This window comes from Sorghum bicolor, chromosome 10 (assembly GCF_000003195.3).
Source record: "Sorghum bicolor cultivar BTx623 chromosome 10, Sorghum_bicolor_NCBIv3, whole genome shotgun sequence".
In the NCBI taxonomy this organism is placed as follows: Eukaryota; Viridiplantae; Streptophyta; class Magnoliopsida; order Poales; family Poaceae; genus Sorghum; species Sorghum bicolor.
In genome coordinates this window covers 14,446,720-14,467,656 of record NC_012879.2, presented here as the reverse complement: position 1 = coordinate 14,467,656, position 20,937 = coordinate 14,446,720, and the positions used below count along the sequence as shown (strand labels likewise).

Below are 20,937 nucleotides of genomic sequence, written 5' to 3'. Positions count from 1 at the left end.
TTGATAGTACATCCATTTGTCCTAAATTTGGTCATAAACTTCTCTATACACCTATGACCGGTGAAATGGAAATGCCCTAGGTTATACCTTTACCTTGTGCATTCCATTCCATCTTCTCTGATGTTGATGCAACACATGCACCAACCAATCATCAAATGATATGATCCACTTCATATCATTACGTGACTGTATTGCTTCATCGATCTTGACCTCACTTGCTCTTCATTGTTGTCATGGTCCATCGGCGCCAAGTCTTGCTCAAGCTTCACCGTCACACGCGGTCCCTCGCTTCAAAGCCTCCGACTTGCCCTTCACTCTTGCAACCGGTCCATCGAGCCAAGCCTCATCTTGATCTTCTCCATCTTGGTCACATGACTCTATGTCATGTCTCATATGCAATGAGCTCCTCCATCATCACATAATCACCCGTGGACTAATCTCCTGTGTATCTCGCATAAACACTATTAGTTCATCTAAGTTGTCACTCAATTACCAAAACCAAACAAGGACCTTTCACATATTAGCACTAATACAAGATATAGTGGAATGGGTAAATATGTGGAATCACACAACCTCATATCTTACTTACCAATGTTGTTTCCGGTTCTCAAGGACAGTAAAATGTCTAGTGTAGCAGCTCAACAGAAGTGATTCCAAGGTTGCAAGGATTATGAGTCAAATGTCCCGGTTTCATTTTTGGTGGAGCTATAGGTGGCTAAAAAGGGAGGCTATGGTACAGAAAATCAAGTGAGTTGATGTGCTCAAAAGAAATAATATTGCTGTCATAGAAATCACCAAGAATCTGAATATGTAAACTGATTTTTTTTCAATAAGCGAACCGCAATACAACCCCTTTTCTCTTCTTTTACTTCTCTTTTGGATCTTTCTTTTCTTCTTATTTTCTTTTCTCTAAACTTTTTTTCTTTGATTTTTCTCTTTTTTTATACTAATAGGGGTGTGGATAACAAATGAAACACGACACAATATATGTAAAGATGGCGACTAACAACTTGATGAACACAAAAACACAAGATAACCGTACTATCAAAGGGCTATAGGATTTTTTTTGGCTTTTTCAGTGGACTATGGGTAATGAACAAATTAGTAACAAATAATAGATAAATTAAAGGTAAATATGTGGATTTTTTTTGGCTTTTTCAGTTGCCTTGTTATTGAGCATTGCTGGTGAGCTTAGGCTTTATGCCCTTTGCATCACTAGTTTGTGTAGGTGATCCCTGATTTGCTTGAAGTACTAGTAGCATAGATTTGTGTGACCTTGCAAGCTAGAATTGGTTAGGAGAGCACTAGCTAACCTGACATCTTTGTTGTCTCTTTAGGATCCTTTTAAGGTGCTTGAATTTTAGATAGAGGGATAAAGTCTTGGCTAGACCGATAGTCTTAATTCTGCACTTATTTCAGTTAGCCGACATGATAAGTTTTTACAAAGGAATATTCACTCATCCTCTAGTCCGCCATCTCAACCCTTCAACTTCTACCGTGACTATATTCGGCTATAAATTACTAGTACAATTAAGATGTGTGACATGTAGGGATGAAAACGGATCGGATACAGACGAATATCACCGATATCATATTTGTTTTCATATTTATGGTCAGATTCAGATTTGAATATGGATAATATCAACCCTGTCGGATAAGATAAATTGGATGTCGACATAATAAATATATGAATTAAATATGTGGATATGGATACGGTATCGGATGTTGAATATTCAAACTCGGATACGGATATATCGAAACCTCTCTAAATGAATTCAGTCTCAAATACGGTCAGAAAATATCCGTACCATTTTCATCCCTGGTGGCATGTATTCATTGATCTACGTGCATTTATGTACTAGATGTAGATATGGGATATGGAAGAATGAAACAAAACACAAAAGTTGTGCGTTGGAATTACTCCCTCCATCTAGAAAAGAATATAATTATGGAATACATGTTGGTCAAGTTAGCTTAAATTTAACTAAGTTTATAGCAAATAGTATTAATATTTATGTCTCTAATTAAATTTATTATGAAAATATATTCTATGACTAACCTAATGATACTAATTTTGCATCATGAATGTTAGTACTTTTTATATAATTTTGATTAAATTTTCAAATTGTTTGACTTATGGAAAAGTAAGAATTAGTGGATGGAGGGAGTACAATGAATTTACATTATTGGGTCAAGTGGGAAGGCTACATAGACTTATATTTTTGGAATAAAAGGTAGCGCTAATACCTAGGATAATTCTAAAAATCCACGATGTAGAGGCAAAGTGAATTCTTCCTCTGTTATGCAACACTATCTATTAAGCGTGTGGTAAAAGATGTATGATATTAATTTATTCTAAAGTGTAAGTCTTTTTAGATGTGTCTTAAGTCAAACCTCTTTAATTTTCATCATTATATACATAGAAAATTTATAATTTTAGTTAAAAATTGAGAAGTTTGACTTAAGCTCAAAATACTCCATTTGACCACAAAAAGATACAATTCTCACTTTTAAGAAGTCAAACAACTAAAACTTTAACTACAATTATATAAAAACTATTAACATTTATGATAAAAAATAAATACCACTATATTAATTAGGAATATTTTTTTGTAACAAGACAAAATATTAATGTTGTTTATTATAAATTTATTCAAATTTAAATTAATTTAACTGACACAAATTTTAGAGTTGCATCTTTTTTTGACAGAGAAGGTAATTAAATATTTGTTTTTTATGGATGGAGGGAGTAATTAAATATTATTTTTTTATGGATGGAGGGAGTAATTAAATATTATTTTTTTGGATGGAGGGAGTAATTAATATTAATTATCTCTATTTTGAGATACTCGGCATTGTTAAACTATTGGCCTTATCTAAGGTCTTGTTTAGTTCACTCTAAAAATAAAAAACATTTCAAGATTCTTTGTCACATCTAATCTTGTTGTACATGTATGGAGCATTAAATATAGATAAAAATTAAAACTATTTGCATAATTTGCGTGTAAATTGCGAGACGAATCTTTTAAGCCTAGTTACTCCATGATGGGATAATATTTGTCAAATAAAAACGAAAGTACTACAATGTCAAAATCCAAAAACTTTTTGATCTAAATAAGGCCTAAAAGCAGGAAATTTATACTCTTCGTTAATATATCAGACACATAATAACGAGGTGGAAAAGGATTTTTTTTTTGTGACTGAGGTGGAAAAGGAATTGTGATAAGTTTAGTGCACATTTTTTCAGTATAAAACATGGAATGTTGTGCAGAATAAACAGAAGATAGAACCCTGACACTAGCAAAAAAACCACCAGATATCCCATTCCCATGTGGGGCTTGTTTAGTTCTGAAAAGTGAAAAGTTTTCGGTACTGTAACACTTTTGTTTGTTTATGACAAATATTATCTAATCATGGACTAACTAGGATCAAAAGATTCGTCTCGTGATTTACAGCTAAACTGTGTAATTAGTTTTTGTTTTCATCTATATTTAATGTTTCATGCATGTGCCATAAGATTCGATGTGACGGGGAATCTTGAAAACTTTTTGGTTTTCGGGGTGAACTAAACAAGTCCCTGGCCATCTCCTCACCGGCTGACCCATTGCCTACTAGTCTGCAGTCTGCATCTGCTCAGCCCATCTGTATCCCAATTCCCAAGAGCTCGAGCTCCAAGTACCCACTACCCGCCCCGGCCCAGGAACCGCCGTTCTGCGGCACCGGCGGCGGAAGAAGAGACGGATAGCGTGGGGATCCGGCTGATGCGCCGGCGGCAATGGGCATTTGGGATTCCATTCTCCCCGGCGGCAGCCGGCGCTTCATCAAGCGCAAGGACAGCGACGCCGGCGAGGCAGGTCAGGACTACCCCAGCCCCTCTTGTTCTCGTGCTTGTCATGAGAGGGCACTTATGGCATGTATTGGTACGAAGGAGGTTGTTCTTGGAGATGCTGCGCCGATGTGGTTTCCTGTAATCCTGTTTCACTTGCTCCTCTCACGAACTACTTCATTTTGGCCGTTGCTTTATGTTTTGAGCGACATTGCGATTCGGGACATTGTGACTCAATTGTCCATGCCTTTCTGCGGGATCCATTCCCCTGCTCACAGGCAATTATGTTTTGGAGATTGCCTCCAATCGTTTTCTCTTTAGGATAACGTTAACATATGATTGGCTGGTTGATTTTTGGTGGTTGATGTGTAAACCATCCCAAGAGAACAAGCAGATGGAATGCTGAAGTTTACTTGCTATCTTTGTCCTCAGCATTTCTCAGGTGTTGGTAAATCCCAGTGTTTGTTGCTTCTCCTGGTCCCCAGATCAGTTCATCACTTCATCCCTTGTGGCCACTTTCTCCGAGCGTGATGATATTGTTTCCGCCTTTCCAGTGGCTGCAAGGTTTATGAAATTGATGGTGATAGCTTTTGGGTTCCATTGCGAGTTCACTTGTTTGATTGTATATAATGATCTCTTCCTTTTCGAATGAAGATTTTTGAAAGTTTGATTGCACATGATAGCTATTCCAGCACTTATTAGCTACCTCAGGAAAAGAGTTGAGCTTGCTAATAGTTTCATGGCACAATAAATGTATTAATTGAAAATCATGCTTTTAAATCATGAGAATGTTTAAATTTCATTAGTTACAGAGTTTTTTTCCCCGGTGTAACAGACATATTTTGATGCCATTGAATATGTTCCATATCATTAAGTGCTTGTTAGGCCCGACTTTATGACTAGTTTTCCACTGCCCTGGTTTTAATTAAATTCTGGGTGAAGATATTGCATTTTAAGAATGTTTTTAATGGTGATATATACTCCTATAACCATCTCATTGGAAAAGGCTGCTGCATTAAGTCTTGTCTCACACTCTCTCACTCATACTTAACAGGTCGGGCACTAGAGGAACTGAGGGGCTCACTGTACAATGACTTTCATACTTCAGAAGGGGCCAAGCGTCAGCAGCAGAGACTTTGTGGCCCTATTGTTGCGCTGACATTCAACTTTGTGGTTGCTGTTGGGATCATCATGGCAAACAAAATGGTATGGCTGACTTTTCAATCGTTTTAAACTTTCACTGCCTGTCTATTTGCATTTCTTTTATAAATGGTATGCCTTTCCTTGCAGGTGATGGGCACTGTTGGATTTAACTTCCCAGTCGCACTGTCGTTAATTCATTACCTATTTGCTTTGGCTTTAATGGCTGTTCTCAAGGCATTATACTTGCTGCCAGTTGCTCCTCCTTCAAAATCCACTCCTTTCTCATCATTATTTGCTTTAGGTGCTGTCATGTCTTTCTCCACTGGGCTTGCCAATATCAGCTTAAAGCATAACAGGTGACATGAATAATACATTCCCTGTTTAACGGATACAAAATGCCCTTCCTTTTCCTCAATGAGTATATCTCATAATGTACTCAGTGTTGTTTGTCTTCAGTGTAGGTTTTTATCAGATGGCTAAGATAGCTGTAACTCCAACCATAGTAGTAGCAGAATTTATTCTTTTCAAGAAAAGAGTTTCCCTTCGAAAGGTAAATTTCTTAGAAATTTCATGCTTCATATACTGCCCCATTCTTCAATTGATCTAATTGTTATCAGAGAATTTTCAAACTGCAGTCTTAAAGAATTCAAGAAATATGTCTTCTGGATGTAGGTTATCACGCTGGTTGTTGTCTCATTTGGTGTGGCCATTGCAACTGTTACTGATTTGGAGTTCAATTTTTTTGGTGCTTGTGTAGCACTAGCTTGGATTATTCCTAGTGCTGTAAACAAAATCCTGTGGTCAAATTTACAACAGAGTGGAAACTGGACAGCTCTTGCGTAAGTTGTTATTGTGTTTTATCTCTTCTGTGACAGCAAGTATTCCTTATGTTTTATACTAACTTCCAGGTTGCCTGATCAGGTTAATGTGGAAGACAACCCCAATTACCATATTTTTCTTTGTTGTTTTGATGCCACTGTTGGATCCTCCAGGCCTTTTATCTTTCAATTGGGACTTGAAGAACAGCAGCGCAATTATCACATCTGCTTTGTTCGGTTTCCTTCTTCAGTGGTCTGGTGCTTTGGCACTTGGGTGAGTCATAAAAATTGATATACATGATTGGCTCTGCATTTCATGGAATCACATATCTTTTTCTTACCCCCCTCCCCCCCCCCCCCCTCTCTCTCTCACACACACCCACGCACGCACACGCACACGCACACACAAGGACATGGAGATACATTTCAATGCAAGTTTTCACTAGTTTTTATATTTGTGTTTAAATTCCATATGGTGGATATTTGTGAAAAAAAATTCCTGGTTATGCATGTCAGATATATTTACTTTATAGACCAGGAGATATGAACACATAGGAAGCTCCTTTTTCGAACCTAGAGAAGCGATCTTATTGATTTTAATGTTACGATACCAACTTTGGCATCGGGTACATGAACATAATTGAAAGGCTGGGGCAATCGCCCTTAAACTCTAAAAAAAATATATAATAGGATCTGTAACCTAGAGAAACAAGTAGAACGCCTTTTTAATTGTTAAACTTACAGCATTATTTTATATGCCATATTTCCATGTCCCAGCTATGGTGAAATATTGCTATTATGCCCAAGCTTGAAAATAGAAATATATTAGTTAACTTTACGTTGCTAAGGCCTTTAGAATTCAACTGACAAGATTTAAGAAAACCAAGAATCATTTTTTGTCTATGTGATACCCTTTTGGTCTTGAAGGTTCACGTATTTTGGGTTTCGGAAACGACAGCGTAAAGTATTTGGTCATTCATTCTCTTCTGTGTCTAACGAATTTGCAAAATTTCTGGACCTGAACCTAATTTCTCAATGTATTTTGGATGCTGCAGGGCAACCTCGGCTCTCGCTCATGTTGTGCTAGGTCAGTTCAAGACGATTGTTATAATGCTCTCTGGTTATCTGGTATTTAAATCTGATCCTGGATTCACCAGCCTCTGTGGAGCTGTCATTGCCCTTGCAGGGATGTCAGTGTATACTTACCTAGGGATGAAAGAGTCAGCCACCAGCAGTAGGAGAAATTCCTTAAATTCAAGGCAGAATTCTCATGTGATGAAGTCCAAGGTTATTGTAGATGGAGAAAAGCCAGAAACAAAGCCCATGGATTTTGTGTAAATTGAACAATTGCCATCCTCCTGCTAGGTTTAAGAGAGCCCCCATTGGAAGCAATGAGGTTTGGTGAGCACACATGGAGTTTCCTTCACCAACCAGTTCATCCGAAAGCTTAAGGTTGTACTTGAAAGTAGTGTTCCTTTGATTCTGCTTTCTGTAGTTCTTGCTTAAAGTGCTATTATTCTTTAGGCAATATTGGTCAAAATTGTTTTTATCGTTGACCACATTCATTGCATGTAGGAATTATCATTGATTCTAGTTTTAGGCAATTTTGGTTACTGTTCTACCGGTCATGCTTTATTTGTCTTGTGGATTCTGTTTCTCAGAAAATAGACGAAAGATGGCTGAAAATGGGTCCTGATTGAATATGACCTTGTGCTCATGATACTGCCTTTATGTAATCTCACACTTAAAAGACTTTGGGTTCAACAATCGTTCATAAAAGGAAAGAACGCACCCATAGGGCATGAAAAAAGCGCATGCTATCACGATTCACGAGGAAGATATAAGGTGCAAAACAGGAAATGTGCAAGCATGTCAGAGCAGGACAAATAAAGGGTCAACTCAAAGCTCAGATCCTGAAAAAATATGCAGCAGTCCACGGAATTACTGAATCAGGCAACGGAGCAAGCAGCAAAGCTTTGGCACGTTTGAAGCACCCCCAGTTTATAATTCTACACAAATATAAAACCATGAATTTCTGAAACAAAGGGCAAAGATTCGAAATGAAAGTTTACAAGAACAATTTGCCCAACATATCATGTTCAACTATTAGGGTTTATTTGGATGTCCATGTATTTATGTCAATACACATGTGGATTAGGGTAAAAACTAAACTAATTTCCACTCTAATCCACCTCAACATATGTTGATTAATGTGAATACATAGTTATCTAGGTTCTAACTATTGAAATAACCTGCACTAGCCCCTTTTTCTCCAAATGGAACTTGCCTAGCTTACAAATAGGTAACTCCGTCCGTCCCAATGTTCGTTTCATTGCCAAATGGCAACATGTAAGGGAGTTTCATAAGAAACAATATACTAAGCTGAACTCGAGAACTTAGGAGCTTGGACCTTTGTGGAATCACCAAAACAGATGTGTGTTTGATGGAGCTACTCCTAGCTTGGATGATGCTTTGGGTTTTGCTCTATGGCGGAGGGCTCGGGGGCTATCTTTCTTGGCTTCCCAGCCTCTCCCTCCCCCTGTAGCTCTGTAGTCTAGAGGTCGTCTAATCCTGGCCGCCTCTTTGTTTTCACAGGCACGTATGTACTTTTATTTTTGAGTGGTGTGGTATGTGTTGTAATTGGGGTCTCTCCCTCTTTTTTCTTCTTAATATAATGAAGCGCAGTTCTCTTACATTTGAGAAAAAAACACTCATGGATGAATACATCTTATCTTATAATAACGAATTGTGCGTGAAAGATTACAACACTTCAACCTTAAACAAGTAGGAAAAAATATTGATTTTAAGGTACATATCAATTGAATTATTTATGTAATAATAATACAAGCATACAGCCAGTCTTGTCTCTCATGGTTCCTCTGAAGATAGCTGATGGTTTGGAGGTTCAGTTTCAATGAGTGCCCACATCTTCTTCAGACATGGAATCCACTGTTCTCCAGTCTTCTTCACCAGCCGTGCCATTTTATCGAAGGACAGCAGGATGTGAATGACGATGTACATAAAAACAGCAATGACGAGAGCGAAAACGTATATAGAAGTCTTCAGTTTCCTGCAGCTGCCTGCAGCATAAGCCCCAAGCAGAGCAAGCAGGTCCAGCACCATTGCTGTTTTCATGGGAAGTAGAGACCTCTTGTACTTGCTTATTGTGCTATTGAGCAGCAGGATGACTATGACCACCGATGCCATGAATGCAGTGGCGTTGCAGTAGAAGAATGCCTTGTACCGTGGTGGATTAGTATCGTGGAGGATTGGGTCGCCGGTGAAATGGCCGTCCCGATCATCAGGCCACAGCCCTCCTGGCGGGAGCAGCCCAGCTTGGTATGTAACGCTCACTGCGAGGGTTCCAATCAGAATCAGATCTTTTCGCCATTTATACTCAGACTTTCGGTTGACCATGATGCTTCGCTTGCCATTCTGGGATGGATGTGGACTCTTGAAAGGAGTGGCACGGAGCACCCACTCAAAGAAATAACTCATCTTATCTTTTGCAAAGGTTAGCACCAGAACTTGAGCCATGATATAGGCAAAAACAAGAGCAACAACTAGGATGGCATACACTGATGTTGATACTTTCCTGCAGCTTCCGGCCGCAAAAGCACCCATGAGACTGACCAGATCAAGTAGCATGCATCCACGCAGTAAGTAGCCATTGATTCCACTCTGGCATAACCTTTTGCTAACAAGCAACATGATCACAGCCAAGGATGACATAAAAGCGGTGGAGTTTAGGTAGAAGAATGCCATGTAACGGCGTGGGAACTCATCATGGAACATTGGATAACCTGCTCGGTGCTCATCGTTGTTGTCGGGCCAGAAACCACCTGGTGGGTTTATGCCTGCCTGATATGTGCTCGATGCTGCCAGAACAGCAAGCAACACAAGAAACTTGCGCCGCTTCTCCAAATCTTTCAGTTCAGGGTTATCATCTATTTCCTTAGCTGGTCCATCATCAGAGCTTCTTGTGCACACAAAGAGCAGGACGTGAACCATAACATAAGAGAACACAAGAAAGACCAAGATTATCACATACAAAGATGTGGAGAAAGTCCGGCTGCTGCCAGCAGCATATGCTCCCATTATACCAAAGAGATCGAAAATCATGGCTGTCTGCAGTACATATCGTTTCAAGGCACCAACAGTGATCAAGTTGCTCTGGAGTAGGGTGATGATGACCAAAGAAGACACAAATGCGGTGGAATTACAATAGAAGAATGTGTTGTACCGCTTTGGACTGATGGCCTCCAGGATAGGGTTTCCAGCACGATGTCCATCCTCATTGTCTAACCAAAACCCACCAGGTGGATTCAACCCAGCTTGGTATGTAATGGTGGCTGCTAGGATGCCAAGTAATAAAAGGTATGTGCGCAACTTTCTCATATCATCCTTAGTATCACTAACAGTGTCTGTTGAAACATGACTGGATGTATGTTGTTGATCCAATGCTAATGGCATCTCCTGCTCGTTGGTTGTACTGTTACTCTCCATAAGGAACGATTTTAGCTTCAAAATCAGCTTATCCTTTTCTCCTTTTATCCATTTTATGCACTCGCTGACAAACTCTGGTCTGGGCAGAATAGGTGCTATCCACTGAATGACGAGGTATAGTAGGATAGCAGCGACAAGGGTGAACACATATATAGATGTATGGACTTCCCTGCAGCATAAGCAGCCATAAGGCCAAATAGGCTCACAAGAACACACAGACGAAGTGCATTCGACTTTACAACATGATCCACTGCCGTGTTGCTGAGAAGCATGATGATAATGACAAGGGATCCAGCGAAAGCTGTGTCATTGCACACCATGAAGGCCTTGAAGCGACTGGGGTAGTGGTCTCGGAGTGCTGGGTCACCAGCGAGATGGCTAGCACTGCTGTCAGGCCAGAATCCACCTGGTGGGTTTAGCCCTGCAGCATATGTTACTGTCGTTGACAATGTGGCAAGAACCAGCAACAAGCTGCGTTTCTGCTCCAGTTCTTCCTTTTTTTCTTGGACAGAAGCATCTGGCTCATCATCTTTTATGCTCTGACTTTTGCTGAACATGCGTGCTAGAGAATCATTGCAGGACCTCTGAACATCCATCAAAGTTTGTTGAAGCCATGGAGATGCTAGATGCCGGAAGAACACAACATGAAGTACAATGTATGTGAAGACACCAACAAGCAGCACCCAAGTATACAAGGATGTTCTGATTTGCCTACAGCTGCCTGCAGCGTAGGCCCCCATAAGCCCGAGCAGGTTGAGTAACATCGCAAAATGCAGCGAGCGGAGCCAAATTGCATTGCAGCTGAGCTTCCTTACTAAGAGCAAGATCAAAACAATCAGAGATGCCATGAATGCTGTCGAGTTGCAGTAGAAGAATACCTTATACCGCTTTGGATAAGTAGATTGCAGGACAATATCGCTGGCAAGATGGCCATGCTGGTTATCTAGCCAGAGGCCACCTGGTGGGGCAAGTCCTGCCTGGTAGGTGATAGTTGCAGAAAGAATTGCCAGTAGCATCAAGTACTTCCGCAGCTTCCACACAAGCTCTGCCTCATCAGTACCGCTTGGCGTTTGGTCTCCTTGTTGCTGCGGTTCTTTCTGACTCATGGTTCTTTCAGCCACATGACCGTTTCCTGGCTGCAGTTCAACCTCCATGCCCATAAGCTCAACGAACAAAAGCAAATCTTTGGGTGCCTAACTCTGAAGATTTCAACACTTGCTCTATTTATAGGGTTGCAGCAATATTTCAATATATGCCGATATACTGGGCCTTGTATGTATCACTGAATGTTAGACAGATGTGTATGTAGAAAATAAACAATGGTGTTGAATCCAATGTCACATTTGCAGGCATAAAGGGCTAAAGGATATATGGTGGGCATTATCAGAATGATAGAAACTTTGGTTTCCGCCACCAAGGAAGAAAGAGTGCTTGTCCAAAAAGGAAAACAAAACAATGGTTCATTCTATTCAGTCGGTACCCACCTTTATTGAACATAGGAAGTATCTCCTGCAGTGGTACAGAGTGAACAAGTTAAAATCCAGTGTGTGCCTTAGGTTCATATTATAGTGATCTGCATAGGATTCTCAGAACAATATCTATTCACCACAGAAGGGGACAATGGTATGGGACTTGATTCTAATGCAGCTTATACAGTGTCCGCAGGATACCAAACTTCTTTTCCTTTATAATAAGTTATATGTTTTATTTTCTGTTGTGTATTTTGAATGGCTTGAATACAACTCAAGTACAACCATGCATCTAAAACCATCCAATGCATTTATGAGCTTTTCATCCAAGTAATTTTAACTGTAAGATCTTGGGTTGAACTCAAATGATTGTGTGTAGTACACATTTTGAAACCAATGATTTACATGTACAGTTTGACTATTTAATATCTTGGACTACAAACGTGCACAAAATCACTGGCCCATGGCTATTGTCATTGCAAGTGGTTGGCTTTCTTGGCCTTATTCTTTTCTACAACAGCTTTTTTACCCTCAACCACTTGGGACTTCAAGCCTATAGATGAGCAACCGGGCCGCCCGGCACAGGCCCGTGCTAGGCACAGCCCGACAAGGCCCGACACGGTAGGACCCGACGTGCCGCAGGGCCGTGCCACCCTAGTCCTCCATGCCTGGCCACTGGCCCAAGCATGGCCTGTCAAGCCGCTTTCCGTGCCGGGCTAGCCTAGAAAGCACGACCCTTTTAGCAGGCCAGGCTGGCCCGAGGCCCACGTCCCTGCCACCTTACATTGCCGCCGCATCGCAAAGGCGGAGGGAGGAAGCAAGTCACCACGTCATGCAGGGAGCTTGAGGCCGCCATGTCGCGAAGGAGGAGGGAGGGAGCTCGAGACCGCCATGTGGGGCCGAGAGGGAGGGAGCTCGAGATCCGCGTGCAATGACGGGGCTGCGGCAGCGCCCATGCCGGAGGGAGAGGAGGGAAGAGGAGATGGTGGGCTGGCGGAAAGTCCGCGTCTCGAAGGCAGCATCGCGCGAGGGGCGAGCACGGACGTGTCATCTCGCGGAGATGACGTGTGAGGGGCAGGCGGGAGATTGGTACTAGTACAACGGTGTGAGGCGAGGGGCTTTGAGTGAGGAGCATAGGCGATGCGGGAGGAGGAGTACCGAGGGATGGGGATTAGGGTTAGGTGCTCCACATTATATATCCTAGGCAAGTTAGCGGGCCTTTGCCGGGCCTGTGGCCAAAAAACGGTCGTGCCGTGCTTGAGTAGTGGCCCATGCACAGCCCGGGTCCGCACAACACTAGGCCGTGCCATGCTTGGGCCGGGCCAAAAAACCATGCTTCGGACTGGGCCACCGGGCTGCGGGCTGCATGCACATCTTTATTCAAGCCCTACCACCAAGAGCGCATCCTTTTATTCTCTAGTGTTGATCTTCTCTTAAAGTACAAGACTATGCTTCCAAATTATATAGAGAGTCTAACATGATGGATTAACATTTAGGTGTATTGTGTTGAACTGTAAAAAAAACATACATAATCCTGTGCTAAGTTACACGGATACTTCAGTGTACACGCGTATCCCGTATCCGATACGTATCCGATACGGATACGCTGCCGATACGCGGCCAGTACGTACTGGAGAAGTATCGGAATTTTGTTTTTTTTTAAATAATGCGATACGTTTGCCTGATACGTATCCAGCACTAGACACGCGTATCAGGCAAGCTGGATACGGCCCAGCCCATTAAGAGGGCCATATGTGTCGCCTGGGACGGACGCGCAGTCGCCCGACTCGCGCCGCCTCTTCCGCGACGGGTGAAGCACTGAAGCCGCGAGGCCCCGACGCCCGCCGGCCGCCAGTGCCGTCCCTGCTCGCCGGCGACGAGCACCGTCCTTGCTCAGCCGTGGAGCCGCCTGTGGAGTTTCTGCGCGCGTGCTCCTCTTCTTCAGTTCTTCCCGATCCAGATCCCGTGACATCGCATCCGCGCTCGCCGGCCGCGGACCACCTGCGACGAGCCTCTGCTCGCCGGCGACGGGGCCTGCTGGCGCGGAGGCAGCGGCGTGGTGGGAGCAGTAGGAGGCCCGCATCCCCTGCTCTCGCGCCCTGATGTTGGGAGAGATATACGAAAGGGAGAAGGGCGGGTGGCGGAGAGGCAGCAGTGTGGTGGAAGCGATGGAGATGTTACGGGAGAAGTGTCTGGATTGGAGAGAGGACATGGGAGACGTGGGCTGTTGTTGGGAGGCTGGGAAGAGGATAAGATCGACAGCAGAGTGGGGCAGCCAGGTCGACAGCTGTATTCTTTTGTCCTCTTCCTCCCCTTTCTATTTCAGAGTTCAAGGTGATGTAGAACTGCTACTTTCAGAATTCTAATATGTGTCATTATTTATTTATTTTAAAAAATAGTAAAACGTATCCGCGTATCGGGTTTTTTAGAAAATTGCCGTATCCACGTATCCGTATCCTTCCGATACCGATACGCGTATCCGTATCCGTGCTGCTTAGATCCTGTGAGTGCACCAAATGATGGGTTTGGATCCATCCATATTCCAGCCCAGGTATCAGTGGGCAGGTACATCCTGGTAGGGATTTGAGCTCACATATCTACTTGGGTCAAAGACATAACGTTGACCATCTCCTGTCAGAATCGTGCAACATTGCACTGACCTAGAACAGAGCAATTAAATCAGTAGTGCAAGTCCACAGATCATGTTATAGGTGAATTGTATCCACACATTAGTCCTGCCAAAATATCTACTCCCTTGGTTTCCAACCTCTGAATGGGCAGTTAAAGAACAAACACAGTTGCAGTGTGCAAAAAGAAAACCACAATACAGTGTGCAAAAAGAAAACCACAACGGATACAGTAAAAGAAAGAAAACAATGTAGGGGAAGATGCAAAAGTAACAACACACAAGAACCTCAAGAGCCCTTGAAGGCTGAAGTCATCAGAATTAGTGAATTTTGGTAGCAAGATGGAACCACAGCCCATCCATGATCCACTTGATTGCTTCATTTCAAAAGAGATTTATCAAAATATCTACATTTACTCAGTGATCTTTGGAAGGCTCATCAATTTCTCTATTTGCATAAGTTGTTCCAATTAATAAGTTAGTTGTGAAGGTTATTTTGTCCCAACTCACCAGGTGGGCTACTGTCAATTAGACCTACTCCCTCTGTCCCTTTATCTATGTCGTTTGGGCATCTTAGTAGATACAGTTGAATCTCGGTGAATGTAGACATTAGGTCTGTCTAGATGCTTAGCAGGGGTTGTGAATCTAGACATTGAATTTCACTGCCACAGCGACAGTCAAACAGGGACAGAGGGAGTACACATTACATTACCCTGTGGCTCTGATCCATTACTCATTTAACAATTTCCATTAAAAGGTAGTGTGCAGATGGTTAACTGAGAAAGAACTACCTTCAAACCTCAATACTGATTTTTGCAAATGTGAAGATAAAACATCACCAAGGGAATAATGCTATACAATGACTTTATGAAAACAGAAACATTGAGATAAAATCTTTGTATATATCAGGCACATCAATTCAATAAATGCCACATCAAGAATACAATTACACAGGCATCTCCCCCAGTTGCCCAGCATATGGCTGAAGGCTTAAAGGATCAGTTTCGATAGGTGCCCACATTTTTTTCAGGCAAGGAATCCACTTTTCTCCCTTCTTTCTGACCAATAAAGCCACCTCATCGAATGACAGCAACACATGAATCACAATGTAAATGAACACAGCAATGACAAGTGCAAAAACGTATGCAGATGTCTTGAACTTTCTGCAGCTGCCTGCGGCATATGCTCCAAGGAGACCAAACAAGTCCAATACCATTGCTGTCTTCATAGCAAGAAGAGATCTCCTGTACTTGCTTATTGTGTTGTTCAGCAAGAGGATGACCATGACCATTGATGCCATGAATGCTGTGGCATTACAATAGAAGAACACTTTAAACCGTGATGGATGGGTATCATGGAGGATTGGGTCACCTGCAAAATGGCCTACCTGATCATCAGGCCAAAACCCACCTGGCGGGAGCAGCCCAGCTTGGTATGTGACAGTGACTGCGAGAGTCCCGATCAGCATCAAATCTTTGCGCCATTTGTGTTCAGGTTTCTTTCTAGTCCGGATGCTTCTTTTGTGATTCATGGATGGCTGTTGGCGCACAGAAGACACTGCAACAAATTGTGCACAGATGTTGAAACTTTCCAACAAATTGTTCACCTTGTCTTTTGCAAATGTCAGAACCACAACTTGAATCATCACATAAGCAGACACCGCAACAACGACAAGGATGACGTACACAGATGTTGAAACTTTCCTGCAGCTTCCAGCAGCAAAAGCACCCATAAGGCTGATCAGATCAACCAAAACACATGTGTGCAGCGCATAGACCTCAAGACCCTTGTGACATAACCTTTTACTAACAAGCAACATAATCACAACCAAGGATGCCATGAAAGCTGTTGCATTGAAGTAGAAGAAAACCCTGTAGCGGGTTCGGAATTCATCATGGAAGACTGGATCACCTGCTTGGTGGCCATTATTGTCATCCCAGAATCCACCTGGTGGGCTTATGCCAGCTTGATATGTGATGGAAGCAGCCAGAATTGCAAGCAACATTAGAAACTTACGCCGTTTCTCCAAATCTTCATCTTCATTCTCCATAGCATCATCTCTTCTGGGTCGTGTCATAAGAGCCAAAGATAGCAGAACATGAATTACAACATAGATGAAAACAAGAAGGACCAAGACAAACACATAAAGGGATGTCGAGAACTTTCTGCTGCTTCCAGCAGCATAGGCTCCCATAAGTCCAAAGAGATCCAGTATCATGGCTGTTTGCAGTATGTGACGCTTCATGGCACTAACAGTAATCAGTTGGCTCTGGAGTAAGGTAATGATCACCAAAGATGCTACAAATGCTGTGGCATTGCAGTAGAAGAACACCTTGTAACGCCTTGGTTGCATGGTCTCCAAGATTGGATCCCCGGCAATATGCCCATCAACACTGTCTGTCCAAAATCCACCTGGTGGATTTAGTCCAGCTTGATATGTGACAGTGGCAGCAAGGATACCAAGCAATAGGAGATATGTGCGCAGTTTTTGGATGTCATCTTTAGCATCACTAAAATTGTTTGATGTATGTTGTGTATTGGGCCCTGACAGGGTTGTACGCTTGCCATCATCTGGATTCCCACTCCCCTTCACAATGAAAGAGCTCAGTTTCTGGAGCACTTCGGTCTTCTTCTTTCTCATCCATCCAATTGACTTCTCTATACACTCTGGTTTTGTCACAATAGGTTCAATCCACTGAAGAGCAAGGTAGAGCAAAACTGCACCAACGAGGGAGAAGACATAGATAGATGTACGGACATCCCTACAACTCCCAGCAGCATAGGCCCCCATAAGCCCAAAGAGGCTCACCAGCACACACAACCGCAGAGCATTTGACTTGACAACATGATCCACTGCTGTGTTGCTGAGGAGCATAATGATGATCACAAGGGATCCAGCAAAAGAAGTTGCATTGCAGACCATAAAAGCCTTGAATCGACGGGGGTAATGATCTCGCAGAACTGGATCACCGGCAAGGTGGTTAGGCTTGTCATCATCAGGCCAGAAGCCACCTGGTGGGCTTAGCCCTGCAACATATGTCACTGTCGCTGCTAATGTGGCAAGAACCAGCAAGAAACTGCGATTCCGCTCCAATTCTTCCCCCTCATCATGAGCCTCCCGATCATTCATTGGAGTTTCTGGCTCATTGCTCTGTGTTTTCCTGAAAATGGTTGCAAGGATATCCTTCCAGTATTTCCGGATATTCATGAATATATCCCGCAGACATTTAGGTGCCAGATGCCGGAAGAATATGACATGGACTGTGATATATGCAAATATGCCAACAAGTAATACCCAAATGTAAACTGAGGTCCTCACCTCCCTGCAGCTCCCTGCAGCATAGGCACCCATGAGCCCAAGCAGGCCCAGTACCATTGCAAATTGTAGTGCCCCAAGCCAAACCACATTGCGGCTCAATTCCCTGACCAGGAGCAGTATAAGGACAATGAGTGATGCCCCAAACGCTGTTGTGTTGCAGTAGAAGAACACATAGTAACGCTTGGGGTAGCTAACTCTTAGCACAATATCACCAGGGATGTGACCATTCAGGCTGTCTTGCCAGAACCCACCCGGCGGAGCTAACCCTGCTTGGTAGGTGATGGCTGCAGCTAGGATAGCCAGCAGCATCAAGTACTTCCTCAGTTTCCATAGGAGGTCAGCCTGAACCTGAAGTGCGCTAGGATTCTGGACAGCCTGGCCTTCCTGCAGCTCGTGTTGTTCTTCAGGAGATTTGCTAGCCATATGGCCAATGGTAGGCTGCTGTTGAGACTCCATAGGCTTGATCTTGGAGCAAAGCAAATCTCTATTTCGTCTCTGAAGATTCTAACATCTGAAAAAAGAGCATGAGCTATATGCAGAGCTCGCTCCGTTTGGATACACCTCCACTAGGTAGAAGGAGAAGGTGAGGAAGATAAGAAATAAGAGACAGTGGAAGCTCTGTAGTCATATAAAGATTCCAATGTCCAAGACATGGGCCGCTTCAAACAGACAGAAGTGCCAGGCTGCCAGCAGCCAAAAAAGACACAGTGAAGTGAAGCCTCATCTAGTAATTGAAGTTTCTTGCAGTGGACCACACAAACAGCTTTTACTCCAATCAATTATGTTAATTAGGTTCACATCACAAATTTCCACATGTCCACTTAACTCTGTGGGGGCATTGTCTAATTATGACAACGACCTACAGGTTACAGAAACATCCAATGAAGTTTCCAACAAGGGGAGGAAAGAACTAGTCCAACATATGCTTAGAGCACAATCTGCGTTGCTTCGTAGGTTTACTAGTCAGGTTATTTTTTACTCCACTTTCTTCTATTTTGTCATTTCATCTTTAACTGAACTTCAATGTAGTTTCCTGATTTGCCATTTTCAATTAGTAAGTGTGAAAGCTGATAACTGCTTTAGTTTTCAATAAATGCACGAGGTATGCGTGAAGACTTGTCTTTGTCCTTTAAGTTGACCCGGTTTTGGAGACTTGGTATTGGTCTTTTTGTACTACCACAGGGCATTGTCTTAAATAAAACCATGAATTACTCTTTTTGGCAACCTTTTAAAACTGTAAGTATGCAATAACCATGACATTGTTTGAGTTCGAGGTTCAGTCACCATGCATCATGATAGATGAACTTGCTGCCATCCACCTCCCCAGGTATGTTTGGTGGCAAGGAAATACACGCTGAAAATGATAACAAAGCATGAAGAGCTATCTAAGTAAGGCCTGAACTGGTGTCAGCTTAGCCCAAAAAATTATAATAATTAACTACGTCAGTTGGGTATATAGTTAGTTGATAACTTTCTTACAGAAATATATAATGAACATGTGTCACTGGTATGTTTGTTCAATCTTGATCCTCCAGCTATTCTATTATAGAACTGTAGTACATTGGTTGTTGTAGTAGTAGTTGGTGGGTCCTACCGGCAAGACTCATGCTGATATTTTTCTAAGTCAATGGTGTACTTTTCATAAGTTGGCCAATTGTCCACATCACAACGAACTCAAGTTGCATTATTTCATAGTAAGTTAATGCCATTTGAAGTAGGGCTTCTCTACCAGGATGTAGGCTGAATTGTTTTATACTGGTGGAACGAAGTGGACAAGTGGTGACCAATCACAACTTTGCGCTAAGAACATTCTATTCCAAAACTCGTCCTTTTCCGTCCCTGGAATAGACATTCTAACAAGAAACCCACGTCTAGTTTTCCGTATTCTCCGAGTCCGAGTCGATCCACCGCACAAAAATTACAAGTTTTTCGCACTGTTGAAATTACAAGTTTTCAACTCGGCAATGTAAGTCTAAGCAACACCATCAGCATCAGAAGAACACGCAGAGAAATAACTAGGCAAGATGGTAGCTGGTCAGTGGGCACGACGAACCTGGAACAGTCCGCCATGTCGGCATGGTATGCGCCTGCAGGTCGCATCGCGCCGCCAGGAGTGTAGGCCCGCGTGCCGCGGCCTCCGCAAGTCGCGACCTGGGCTCGGGCTGCAAGTGCACACCGTCGCCGCCCATAGACGGCGCATCCTTACGCACGCATTTTGTCGAACACCAGCCGGGCAGCGCAGGCAGGGCACCGCCGCTTGAGCCCACGGCGAGCACATCCCGCCTGGAAGGGTCTCTACTCTCTGGGACGAGCCAGCGACGGCGTCGTGAGTTTTCACTGTTCAATTCAATGGGTGCGGGCGCACGCATCAGGTACGGGTACGGATCAAGCGACTGGCTTGGAACGGCCCAGATAATTGGCCGGAAAACTGTATCCACCGTGCCTTACTTTTTTTTTGTAATACAGTAGTATTTTTTTCTAAAAATCTGAAAGCAATTTTTGTGAGACTGAGTGAAGAAAGATTAAGATTAGTCTAATAGTATTTTTTTTCTAAAAATCTGAAAGCAGTATTTTTTTTTATAAACAGCGTGTGAATTGCTTTTATTTTCCCCTGAAAATCCTGAAAAGAATATAATAAGTTAAGTGCCACCAAAAGTAATTCACATTTGACATCAAATTTCTAGTAAATAATATTCATATTTATGACTTTAAACAAATTTATTATGAAAATATTTTTTATAATCAATCTAATGATATTTATTTGATATTATAAATATGGATATTTTTTATTTATAATTGGTCAAACTTGATGTACTAAAACATGACACTGTGCTAGAATTGTATTTTTTTTTGGGGGGATGGAGGTAGTACATGTCATAAATAGTTACTACGTATACAGGTTGAACTTATTAGCCGAATCTACCAGTCATTTAGAAATGTTTTTCTCTCACAACAAATCAGTCAACGATACTTTCTGCTATGGAGATTTCGGCCTTGTTTAGTTCCCAAAAAATTTTACAAAAAAATTCAAATTCCCCGGTGCAAGAGTATTAAATATAGATAAAAATAATAACTAATAACACAATTTGCCTGTAATTTACGAGACGAATCTTTTGAACCTAGTTAGTCCATGATTGGATAATATTTATCAAATACAAACAAAAATGCTACAGTATCTATTTTGCAAAAAAAAAAAAAAAGACCTTCCTTGCAGGCTCCCGCATGCTGCT

At 42.4% G+C, this 20,937-nt stretch overlaps 4 protein-coding genes across 8 annotated transcripts; 1 reads left to right on the top strand and 3 right to left on the bottom strand.

Moving 5' to 3' along the window:
* Window positions 3,590-7,516, top strand: LOC8072810 (nucleotide-sugar uncharacterized transporter 2). Of its 5 annotated transcripts, none has more exons than XM_021449534.1 (8): window positions 3,590-3,854; window positions 4,881-5,032; window positions 5,117-5,325; window positions 5,426-5,519; window positions 5,642-5,808; window positions 5,962-6,061; window positions 6,843-6,874; window positions 6,974-7,516. In XM_021449534.1, exons 1-8 carry the CDS (start codon window positions 3,776-3,778, stop codon window positions 7,023-7,025), a joined length of 885 nt encoding a protein of 294 aa, XP_021305209.1. In that variant the 5' UTR covers window positions 3,590-3,775; the 3' UTR covers window positions 7,026-7,516. The 5 variants fall into 5 exon arrangements, with proteins under 5 accessions (XP_021305209.1, XP_021305206.1, XP_021305208.1 ...); XM_021449531.1 differs by having other exon boundaries at window positions 3,591-3,854; window positions 6,945-7,516; XM_021449533.1 differs by having other exon boundaries at window positions 3,593-3,854; window positions 5,891-6,061; window positions 6,945-7,149.
* On the bottom strand, window positions 8,656-10,293 carry LOC8072809. Its single transcript, XM_021449796.1, has one exon. It carries the CDS (start codon window positions 10,291-10,293, stop codon window positions 8,656-8,658), a length of 1,638 nt encoding a protein of 545 aa, XP_021305471.1.
* On the bottom strand, window positions 10,360-11,472 carry LOC110431027. The gene has a single exon (XM_021449535.1). The coding sequence runs from the start codon at window positions 11,451-11,453 to the stop codon at window positions 10,389-10,391; it is 1,065 nt and encodes a 354-aa protein (XP_021305210.1). The 5' UTR covers window positions 11,454-11,472; the 3' UTR covers window positions 10,360-10,388.
* Window positions 15,253-20,174, bottom strand: LOC8072808. Its single transcript, XM_002436856.2, has one exon. The coding sequence runs from the start codon at window positions 18,161-18,163 to the stop codon at window positions 15,335-15,337; it is 2,829 nt and encodes a 942-aa protein (XP_002436901.1). The 5' UTR covers window positions 18,164-20,174; the 3' UTR covers window positions 15,253-15,334.